The sequence below is a fragment of the Delphinus delphis genome, chromosome 7 (genome assembly GCF_949987515.2).
Source record: "Delphinus delphis chromosome 7, mDelDel1.2, whole genome shotgun sequence".
Taxonomy (NCBI): domain Eukaryota; kingdom Metazoa; phylum Chordata; class Mammalia; order Artiodactyla; family Delphinidae; genus Delphinus; species Delphinus delphis.
Window position 1 is genome coordinate 54018736 of NC_082689.1, and position 12368 is coordinate 54031103.

The window sequence follows — 12368 nt, forward strand, 5'->3', positions numbered from 1 at the left end:
CATACTCTTACTGATGTCACAAGTGACTTTGTAATTGCCATGTGTAATAAATGCTTGATCTTGCTCAAAATCCAGGGAATACTTTTGGTCCTGACATTGCTTGACCACTCTGAATAGAATTAGGCACAAATGACTTTTTCTTTCTTCTTGAAACTTCCTGACGACCTTGTCTTCTTTGAAAACACCCTCATGAGTCTCCTCCTGGCACTCTGTTTCTTCTTGGTTCTCTTCACTGATTTCTTGTCCTCTAGCTAATTTCTCTGCTTTCAGGGTTTGTTCTGAGGCCAAATTCTCTTCTCACTCTACTACTTCAATGACTTTCTTTAATATTGACCATGATTGAGTAGTTATGACTCTGACCCAGACCCCTCTTCTGTATGTTAGACCCGTAGTTCCTCTTACTTACTGAATGTCTCCACCTGGATGACCCATACACTACTCAAAAAAACTAATATGGACAGATCAGAATCATTCTCCTCCAAAACTTGCTCTTCTCCTTTAGTTTCCTATCCAGGTTAAAAATACCATCAGCTACCAAACTTGGAATTTATCCCAAGGATTTATTAAAATCATTACTCTTCCTCATCCCTTACAGCCTAATCAGATGCCCAAGTTCTGCTGTCTCTGAATCATGAACACTTCATTCTACCCGATCTTAGCTGCCTGTGGCATTGCTCGTCTACGGTCTGTTGTGCAAGAGCACAATCTTTTGTAAAGCGCACATCTAATCCCCAACTTCCTTGTATAAACTCGTCTCAGTGACTTCCTATTTTCTCAGATGAAGTTCAGTCTCCTTGGAATAGTATAGGAGACCCTTCATAATCCAATCCTGCATAATCTTACCTCCTTTGATTTTTCTACAAAACCACACACTTGTTTTCACTTTCCTGAACGCATCATGCTATTTCATGCATCCATGACTTAGAATACGTCTTTCCTTGTTTTCTGCCGACTGGATTCCTACTTATTCTTTTAAGACTCAGGGGTACTTATCCTTGGAAACCTTTTTAGATTTGTAAGGCAAGTTTGTTACTTGTTCCTCCCTATTCTCATACAGCTCCGCAGTAGTGTTTATCACATTGTTTATTTAAAAGTCCATCTCCCCAAATGAGACCATCTTAAAAGTAGCGACCATGTCTTATCCTTTTCAAGCACATTAGTCATACCTGACAATATTTGTTGAATATGTGTATGATATCATCTTCATCACTGAAGTGTCTTACATTGTCTTTTAGCTTCAAATTGTAAAAATACTTATCATGATTACTTCCCTTCAGTCCCTTGTAGAATTGTTTAACCAAGTTGCATTTTAACAATATGTTACGGGCTTTTGTTGAGGGCATCCTTATAAAAAATAGCCTTGTGACAATGACTTACCTATTGTTATCAAGTTTCCTTAAGAATATTAACTATAGTGGAGTCCAGTGCCTCATGGGTAGCTTGTTATTGGTATTTGGTACTGCAGTGAGTTTCCACCTTCCCATCTAAAGTTCATGGAATTGCATGGGAATGAAGGGAATCAAAATGAAGGGATCAGAGCTGAGCTAGATCAAGTCAGCTTAAAATTGTAATCTGTATATTATCCAGGCAGACCACAGTAAAATTTAAGAATACTCTGTGTTTCTCTCCACCCAGAGATCAACAGAATTTTTTTTCTTTCTTAAGAACATAGGTGGAGGTTTTTTTAAATTCAAAATTTAATATTACTCTGGGTAATGTATAATGTAATGAAAAGCTTTATTTATTGTTTTTATTCCCTTGGAGCATCATTCTCTAAACTAGTATTTTAGAAACTTTACATTTTTATCTTTGAAGGTTGTTTAATGCTAATTGGCAGTTGATATTGCTTCGGGTTTTAGTGTACTGCTGTGTTTGTGCTTTGCTTCAGTATTTTGCAGAATTCATACTATACTCAGAAGGGTTTGTGATTTAGTACCATTCAGGTATTTTAAGGTTTTGATATAACACAGATACAGATATCCTTAAAATTCTTACAAATCAATACAAAATAGTTACAGTCTCCATAGTGTAGAACTGAGTATTTTAGTATACTGTAAAACATGGGTGCCAGATGGTGGTGTTATACTAGTTATCAACAAAACTGAAATGTCCTAAATTTATGTTTGGATTTATTAGATGTGAAGACATGGTAGATGTGCGAAGATTAAAGATGCTTCAGATGGTGCAGTTGTTTAAATGTGAAGAAGATGCTGCCCAGGTAAAGATCAATCAGGCACATTATGCACTTGCCTTTTCTTAGAAGATTGATTTCACCTAACTATAAACAAAAGTGTACTTTTCATGGTCCTAAGCAAGTAAATTCATTAAGTCACATTCTAGTTTATCCTGTCAAAATAATAAAGTTTTGTATTCCCACTTACCTTACTGGTCTCATTTTTTTTAAATTTATTTTAATTAATTTATTTTTGGCTGTGTTGGGTCTTCGTTGCTGCACGCGGGCTTTCTCTAGTTGCGGCGAGTGGGGGCTACTCTTTGCTGTAGTGCACGGGTTTCTCACTATGGTGGCTTCTCTTGTTGTGGAGCACGGGCTCTAGGTGCGTGGGCTTCAGTAGTTGTGGCACACGGGCTTCAGTAGTTGTGGTGCGTGGGCTCTAGAGTGCAGGCTCAGTAGTTGTGGTGCATGGGCTTAGTTGCTCCGTGGCATGCGGGATCTTCCCGGACCAGGGCTCGAATCCGTGTCTCCTGCATTGGCAAGTGGATTCTTAACTACTGCACCACCAGGGAAGCCCTTACTGGTCTTATTTGACTTATCTTCTCAATGAAATGCTCTATTGAGCTAGAAATTGGGATTATGTATTATTTATTACTGTTGATTTGGTTGTCAGTTACACATCCCAGGATGAAGCCTGGTGTAGCTTATTGCTTTTTAACCCACAAGAAGGTTTTTCAGCTAGATAAACAATTTGCTATCTTTGTATAGTTAGCATCAAAGAACATGATTCCAGCTTGACATAGAAGAAACTTATGATTTTAAGTAGTAACATAAATCTATAATGAGATTCCAATAAGATTATATTACATAAACACATGATGTTCTATTAGTATAAATCATGCGATGTTAATTTTAAATGAGTGCTTCTCTTTAATAGGTCTTGTCTTTAGATTTTTAAAAATTTTGAGTGGGAGGAGAGGTCATTAATTCATGTAGCTTGGCATTGAATGAAATAAGCTATTAAGGTTATAACTAATGGATTAATTAATCACATGATAGTAATCTTTCTTTATATAAATATGATATTTTGATATAAGACATAAAGAGTTATGAATCCAGCTTCACTGTTATTTATTTTCATTTAGGCAGTAGAATGGCTAAGTGAACTTCTGGATGCTCTTCTTAAGACCCACATCAGACTGGGTGATGATGCTCAGGAAACGAAAGTTCTACTGGAGAAGCATAGAAAATTTGTTGATGTTGCCCAGGTGCAGAACTGGTTATCTTCCTTTTCTACAAGCTATGTGTTTGCATAGCTTTCTGCATGATTGTAATGTAACTTAACCTTCCAAGTCCAAGAAGATTGGTTACGTTAATCCAGAAATATTACAGAACTAAGAAAATGTCAGCCGGTGAATCAAAACTAGCCTGCATAAACTTGAGAGGGTTTATGTTTTCCTGAATACAGGTTCTGTATGCTTCCTCTGATTTATGGTATATATTATGACATTTTTAGGCAGTAACTGTTCATTCACGAAAGTAAATCAGTAAATGACAAACCCTAGTTTCTGCATCTCACTAGTGTTAGCATAGCAACACAGATTTTTTTTTTTTGCATGTGAAAAGTATCTTAATTTATTTTCCCTAACTATTGAGTTCACATTGTAACAGTGTGGTTTCCTGTATGTAATATAAAGTGCCCATTTGCCACCCATTCGTTTTGATCAATGAGGGAGCAAACCTTTTTTTTGTGTGTGGGGTGGGGGGTCATGGTTGAGCAGACCGAGGTGGGGAAAACAGAGTAAGAGCGGGAAGCCAGACAAAAAATCAACTTAATAAAAATTAACTGAAAGTATTGCTTCCCCTTTATCATTTATGCATGCAGACAACTTGTAGCAGTAAGTGCCAGTGGACTTACTCATTATTGATTTCTAGTAGTGTTGCTTAATTGTAATCTCAGTCCTCCTGCACACTTTCCCATCCCTCTTTTCAGAATTCTTTTATTATAATTTCATGTTGACTTTTTCTTTTTTAGAGCACTTATGACTATGGAAGACAGTTGCTACAGGCCACAGTTGTGCTGTGCCAGTCTTTGCGCTGCACCTCTCGATCATCTGGGGATACACTTCCTCGACTGAACAGAGTATGGAAACAATTTACAATAGCATCTGAAGAGAGGGTACATAGGCTGGAAATGGCTATTGCGTTTCACTCAAATGCTGAAAAGGTTCGCTTTTTTAAAAATGTAGTTTCAGTAGTGTTTGTACGTTTAAAATGTGTTAACCTTGTAATTTTGTTATTAGTCTGTTTTTTTAAAATTTTTATTAATTTCATTGTTTAAAGCTTGTTTAGATATAATGTATTGTCTTAGAAAGTTCAAATCAGATTCTTAGTAAGCCATACCAGTGCTAGAGTACTGTGGTTAGAGGAGTTGAAACTATCCAGTAGTCCTCTCTCAGCAGCACGTCTCTCTTCACCAGACCTGGTGCCCAGAATGTACTGTCTGTTCTTTCAGGTGTCATGACTCCCATCTGTTTCATTATGCCCGGAAAGGAAACTTTGCTTTGGCAACTACTACTAATTGTCATAAATTTTTTAAAAGGTCATTTGTGATTTTTATAATGTTTAGAGACTGTCCAGCTAAAATTATGAGAGTAAGGATAAAAATAACTTTTTTTAATGTGTTGTCTTTAAAGATTCATTCTAGAATTTATTATTTAATGAATTCATTAGTCCCAGAAACCAAAAATGAAATATGCAGGCAAATTTTCAATAGAACCTTTTTCTCAACTGCACAGTGAAAATTTATAGCACCCAAGCCTTATATTTCCACTCCAAAGAGGAGTCTTACTAAGTAGTTAACTTTGTTTTGATCTCTTAACGATCACAGTTTATATGTAGGGAATGTTCAATACAATTTAAGATATGAGAAACCTAAGATGTAAATGTGATAGCCTTAGTCTGTGGAACAGAAGAGAAATTGCCAGGAACCTCAGGAATTAAGCAGTTTCTGTCTGTGTTATGCAGTACATTTGTTAGGAAATGTCCACAGTTAACTCTTTTTGAGCTGGTCACTGAACTCCACAGGTCAGTGTTTTAGTGTAAAATGGGCCTGGTGATGATGAATGAAAGTACATAAAATGGCTTGACTTGTTTATCTACTGATTGTTTTAATGAAAACTTTTTATTGAAGTATAGTATTAACATAGAAAAGTGTACAGCTCAAATGTTCTGCTCACTGAATTTTCATAGAGTGAGCATGCCTGTGTAATCAGTGCACTATTCAAACAACAGAACGTTACCAGTACCCCAGAGGCTCTCCACCCTCTTTTAATCACCCTGCTTCTGCTGTCCATCCTGGGGTGACCACTGGCCTGATTTCTAACACCACTGATAACTTTTTAGGATCGTGCTTTAAAAATGTATCTGCAAGGACATTTTAAAACCTAGATCTCTTTAAGAAATTATGTAAGAATGAATATGGTTGAGACTTTTTTTCATAGAAAATTAATATTCTTATTTCTTCTGGTACATGGCCTTTATCATGCTTGTAATAAACTCTTTAAGTTATTTTATTGTGCCAACCTATGTAAAGCCTTTTGTTATCAGATGTTATTTTTCTTTTGAGTGTGTTGTATTTTATACCAGTAAACATAAATATAACCACAACTATAAGCAACTTGTATAGCAAATGATAGTGATTGGGAAAATATTTAAATTTAATCTAGAATTTTACAATATGAAAATGTCCTTTATGAGTAATGCTGAAGTAAACATAATTGGATTAAGTAAACTATAATGCAAAAAAAGTTGTAAAAATAAATAGTTTCTTCTGCCCCAAATTTTGTAGGTTTTTTTCTTGGAGGTAATTTTTTAAAATTAGTATTATTATTTTAAATCTGGAGTGTATCTTAGACCCATAGAACATCTCAATTTGGGACTAGCCATACTTCAAAAGCTCACTAACCACATGTACTTAGTGGCTACTATGTGTGGGTCTGTACTTGCAGACTTAACTGTTACAAATCACAGCATTTTTTTTTCTTTCTTTCCTTATTTTCTTTTGTACCATTTAAATTTAAATGGTAATAGTTAAGGAAAAATAATATGAAGGACTGTAGAACTTCCTATGTTTGAATTAAAACCTTAATCAATTTACATCTTTTTTTGTTGTTATTTTCGTTTTGTTTGTTTGCTTACATCATTTAACTCAGGTCAGTGGATCACTTTTTAAAATAACTATAAAGTTTCTAGCTAGATAATCACATCAGTTATGTGTTTGTACTCTGAGTATATGTTGTTCTGTATTTATATTTTCTTTCATTTTTGAAGTCTGTAAGCTCTTTGAGGTCAAAATCTGTATCTCATTCATATCCCAAGCTGCTACATAAACATAAAGTAAGTTTTCAATAAATAGTTACTTAATGAATGAAAGAATACTACTTTTTAAGCACAGTTTGAGCTTAGATTCCAAATAGTAGTCTAGTATTATTTTTTTCTTGGAAATCACTATAAACCTCTTCATACTCCAGTTATATTATTAGTAGGGATTGTGTATTTCATTTTGTTTGAATTTCTTGAGCCAGCTTTGATCAATCTTCTATAATGGCATACACGAAGATGCTAAGAACAGAACAAAAACACCTTCAATCTACTAAACTTGCATGAACTTGATTCCTTTTCTGTGTCTCTTGATTGATGTTGCATTTTTATTTGTTGTAGATTTTGCAAGACTGTCCAGAAGAGCCTGAAGCTATTAATGATGAGGAGCAATTTGATGAAATTGAAGCAGTTGGGAAATCGCTTTTAGATAGACTAACTGTTCCTGTGGTTTATCCTGATGGGTATGGTGCATGTTCTTACAATTTGTGTTTTTATCAGTAAGGTCTTAAAGGGATATCAAGAGAAGAAAGTCTATTTCTTAAAAGTCCTGGTAAATTAGCTTTGGTTCACATTTTCAATTTCTACAAAAGGTTAGTTTAAAATGAAAAGAAATCCATACTGGGCTCTTAACAATAGTAGCAATTGGCTGTCAAATTTATTGCTCTTGATAGCTTGTTGTAGAATAAAGATCATCGACTAGGTTGACATCTTGGGTTCTTGCCTTGACTTTAGTGGTAAGGAGCTGGTGACTTTGGGCTTCATTCATGGAAGGGACGGGGAGGGAACTAATGTTTAGTAACTTAAAATATATACCAAGCCCCAAGTTAAACACTTCACCTCAATTACTTTTGACCAGGGCTAGAGCAGTATGATTATTTTGATTCACAAATGAAGAAACTAAAGCTCAGAAAGGTTAAGTAAGGTCCTCAGGATTTCACAGCTTCTAAGTGGAATTAGAATATAGTTTCAGGTCTGTCTAGCACCAGATCCATTCTCTTTTCACTGTGCTGTATGGAGTCCTAATTTCTTCATTTGTAAAATGATGGGGTCGTGGTTCTCACATTCCTTTCCATTTCAAATAGTTGATCATAAAAATAAGAAATAGCCTCTTGAAAATAAACAGACCAGTAAATGAATCAGAAGGAGCTTTATCTACAAGGAGCTAGACCTTCTCAGTAAAAATAATTTAGAAGTAATCCAGAGGATGTTGAATTAAAACAATGGAGCGGGCTTCCCTGGTGGCGCAGTGGTTGAGAGTCCGCCTGCCGATGCAGGGGACACGGGTTCGTGCTCCGGTCCGGGAAGATCCCACATGCCGTGGAGCGGCTGGGCCCGTGAGCCATGGCCACTGAGCCTGCGCGTCCGGAGCCTGTGCTCCGCAATGGGAGAGGCGGCAACAGTGAGAGGCCTGCGTACCGCAAAAAAATAAAAAATAAAACAATAGAGAAACCAAACCATTGAATACAGGTATCCTTACATTGTAACAGAGTGTAATGGGTATGATTGTGGACTCTGGATCCAGATTTGTTGGGTTTAAATCTCAGCTCCGCCACTTATGAGCTATGACATCTTGGGCAAGCCACTTAACCTTTCTGTGCCTCAATTCCCTCATCTAAAAATAGGGATATATGGGGCTTCCCTGGTGGCGCAGTGGTTGAGAGTCTGCCTGCCGATGCAGGGGACACGGGTTCGTGCCCCAGTCCGGGAAGATCCACATGCCGCGAAGCGGCTGGGCCTGTGAGCCATGGCCGCTGAACCTGCGCGTCCGGAGCCTGTGCTCCGCAATGGGAGAGGCCACAACAGTGAGAGGCCTGCGTACCGCAAAAAAATAAATAAATAAAAATAAAAATAGGGATATATTTTCCATACCTCCTCAGGTTACAAGAGCGAGGAAATTAAATGAGCTAAATGTATATAAACTACTTAAAACAATTGGGACACATGGTAAGTGGCACTACTACTGTGTCATGAACTTCAAATGATTATTTGGAATTGATATTGAGAAGATATAACTTTATGCCCAGGAACAAATACTATTCATAGTCTGTACTTAGATAATCTCTAGTCGTACCTAAACTTGAACAATCAGAAGTAGCTTAAAGTCATGTATATCTCCAATGTATAAAAGAGAATAAAATCTAAAAGTTTATAAATTCAGCTGGTAACAGTATTAGTGGGGTGCTTCTGGTTGTTCCATTCCAGGAACCCCCCCCTCCCCTCGCCAAAATCTCATTTCTGTGTTTCATAACCAGTTGTCATAAAGTCGGTCTCATTCTACTTAAGTCATCCTCGGAGCATCTACCCCTGGTATTTTTGCTTGGGCTTCTCCTCCTGTGTTCTACAAATAGTTCATGTGTCATTTTCATTTTTAAGATAAAAGAGTAAGTTAGGGCTGTATATTCTAATTTCACAACTTTAATATTTGCGATTATTATTTCATTCCCTTTTATATGATAATTTGTTTATGCTGTGTAAAGTTTGACAGTAAGCTTAGTCAGATTTATCTTCTGTAACATTCTCCTAGAACAATAAAAGAAATTAGGTGGTCTCTCTGGATTCACTGCTTGAAGACCTAGGTTCAAATTCTGTTTTTTCCACTGTGTGATCTTAGTCATTTAATTTTCCAGGTCTTAGTTTTCTGATCTAAAAAATGAGGAGCTTAACCAGATTATTTCCAAGAACTCGTAGAGCTCTAAAAGATTCTGTGACTCTGAATACTGTCTTTGCAGATAGGATAAAATTAAATAATTTTACCTATTAATGTCCCAAATGATGGCTTAACATTAAACGGATATTTTACTTGGTAGCTATATTAGACAACTGGTGTCCGTAGCCCTTAGCACTGAAGTACACATACAAATTTTATATTTGTGTATGCTTATGGGCCCCAAGCTAAAAGTATAACATTTACAATGTTGCATTGTTTTGTTTATTTGTTGAATTGTTTGGTTTATTGAGATTATCATAAGTGTACATGATAGGACATTTATACTTCTAATAAATTTTTCTCAACATGTCTTAATATATATTATGCCATTTTAAAAAATGTTTCTCCTACCAAATTGCTACTCAGAGGTAAACAGTATGGTCTGCAAAAAGAACTAACACCATACCACGTAGGTAATTTTTATGGTAATTTTTGCTTCCTTTTGCATTCACTACAGTCAATGGATTTGTATTAATCTGACTGGGCTTTTTCTGTTTTGATTTTTAGAACTGAACAATATTTTGGGAGTCCAAGTGACATGGCTTCTACTGCAGAACACATCAGAGACAGGATGAAACTAGTTAGTCTCAAAAGGCAGCAGCTGAGACATCCCGAAATGATGACTACAGAGAGCTAATAGCTGCCTTCTTCCCGCAGATCTGCAGTTCATAATCCCGCATGTCGTTGGCATACTGCAGCATCGGCTACAATATGTTAAGATGCATTTCACAGCCAGGATAAGCCTCATTTCTTTCCATTACACGTTTCTCTCCATGTGTTAACATCTTGTAACTACCAAGGCAGAATTATTTAACATGCTTTGAGACCATAGACTCCAACTATCTTAAAAGAAGGAACTGTAAACATTGCACTGAAAACTTGCTTTAAAGCTTTACCTGACCTGTCAGTTTGTAGATTAATAACTGATAATAAGCTTTGAATGGTGCTAATAAGAGTTTAGGAATTCTCTCTATAAAAAATGGTTGCCCTTCCTCCCCGAGTGATGTAGTAAATTTAGACTATAGTTAAACTGTTATTAGTAGACAGTGGTGTCCTCAAAATTTTACTTTGTAATTCTCCTTCAAAATTGATTATTTTTATTGTGTCAGTATGAAGAAAACCTTCAGATTTTTGATATATCATATTCATTAAAAAACATTTTCCTATTTGTATTGATAATGTATAAAAGTTGTTTGTGCTTAATAAAAGGCTTCTTTTAAACATTTTATTTAATTTGGTGGTTATATCTATTTCCAAACATGAGTGCCTTATTTAAAAGGGCATTCTTAGCATTGTGAGGATGGTTTAGTATTTGTTTTTTCATGTTGGTTGCATGTATTTTAGCCAGGAAATTTATATGTAAGCATGTGTATATAATAAATAAGCATGTCTTATCATGAAAAATTATTGTGAAGAACAATTTAGATCTTTAAGAACTTATGAATAATGGAATACTATTTCTCATTTTTCTCTTCTTCAACTTGAAAAATGTTATCCAAATTATTAACTACCCTGAAGATATTTTGTTTCTGGGGGAGGAGGGCTGGGGAAGAAGGCCTACATAGTTACTTAAGTGTAATCCTTTATATCAGAGTAATCTTTCAGGAACTAAAATAGCAATTGTTAATAAAATTAAATTTCTCAAGATAGACTAGAAGCAAGATTCTGAAGTGGTATAATAACAAAAATTGTACAACTCTTTTAGAAATAAAATTTATAAAATGTTAGTGCTTTTAAGTTTATATTAAGTTTAAATGGTAAAAACATAATTTTTTGTTAATTTTTATTTCAGAAAATGTTTTTGAGAAAGATTAAAAACAATTTGTAGTCTGTGATCAATACAAAATTATGCAAAGAATTGTATGCTGGTTCCTTTCATTGTCTACAGAAATGCTTGTGTATCTTCTAATGCAAAAAGCTCCCTCTGAGCCTGCTGGTTTCTCCAGCCTTCTTCACTGCCAGACTTCTTGGAGAAATCCATATCCATTGACCTGTACCCTCATCACTCACTGCTCAGCACCTTGCAGTCTGGTTTTACACAGACCAGCAATGCAGTGGTTCTCAATGGGCTCCCAGTTACCGAACTGAATGACTTTTTTTTCTCAGTCTGCATCCCTTATCCTTCTTTGCCTCTGCAGCATTTATACCATTGAGCAACCTTTCCTAGACAGTGTCTTCTCCCTTGAAGATGTTATCCTCTGCTGTAACTGAGTCCAGTCACATAAGTCTTACTTAAAATGCATCTACTAAAATGTGCTCTCTCTGATTCTGTCTTCAGAATGCTTCTGGAAGTATCTCATCCTTAGGGTTTCTATTTTATCCCAGTGTCCTGGGTTACATATCTGGTCCAAAATTCTAAGCTTGTACTTTCAGCTACCTAGTTGACATTCCAACCTAGGTGAAGTTATTTATCATATTTTCCACCTTTCACCTCTTGGAGTAATTTTGGTAAAAGATGCAGCCTTTTTTTAATAGACATGCCAGAAAATCTGGGGCCACATTCAGCTGTTCCCTCTCATGCTGCCACTGCTCTGAGAACATCCAGGAAGGTTTTTCTATATTCGATAATCCTCAGTCTTTTAGGGCTTAACTTTTGTGAGTGTAAATGTTTGTGATTCTTCATTTCAGTCTTCATGATGGTGCTAACCACGCGCTACAGTTGTTTATGTCTGTACCTGCTACATTATAAGCTCTTTTGAGGGAAGGAATCTTTTGGGCCTGACTTCTCCTGTTCCCAGCCTTTTGCTCATGCATAATAGTTTCTCAGTTCCCCTGTATGTGAATGGTCTGTTGTAGGCATTAGTAATAATCCCTCTTGTATTGTAGTCTGAAGTATGTTTTAAACAGATTTCCTAAAGTTAGGACTGACTTATGAGTGAATCTATTCATCAGGAAGTCATTTGGTATTTTAAATACTGGCTAATTTAGATACTTAGTTGTATTCAGTATCTATTTCTCTTACTGAATTTCACAGAATTGGAATGTTTTTATTAAGACTTTGCCAGAAGGGAATTTGACTGTAAGTAAAGAGACTCTTTAGTTCTACCATCAACTCGCCTACTGATTGTCAAATGAGTTAATTTTGTATGCCTTAAGCTATCCTGT

The 12368-nt window shown here is 35.9% G+C and overlaps 1 protein-coding gene across 6 annotated transcripts in view; it reads left to right on the plus strand.

The window, feature by feature from the left end:
* The window catches only part of SESTD1 (SEC14 and spectrin domain containing 1), a 137072-nt gene extending 125957 nt beyond the window's left edge, over positions 1 to 11115 (plus strand). For all 6 annotated transcript variants that reach the window (XM_060016512.1, XM_060016511.1, XM_060016513.2 and 3 more), the window contains 5 exons: positions 2137 to 2218; positions 3319 to 3441; positions 4209 to 4400; positions 6896 to 7017; positions 9771 to 11115. In XM_060016512.1, the coding sequence (XP_059872495.1) occupies positions 2137 to 2218; positions 3319 to 3441; positions 4209 to 4400; positions 6896 to 7017; positions 9771 to 9900 (649 nt within the window). In that variant the 3' untranslated portion in view covers positions 9901 to 11115. The remainder of the gene's footprint in view (positions 1 to 2136; positions 2219 to 3318; positions 3442 to 4208; positions 4401 to 6895; positions 7018 to 9770) is intronic.
* The last annotated feature ends 1253 nt before the right edge of the window (positions 11116 to 12368 follow it).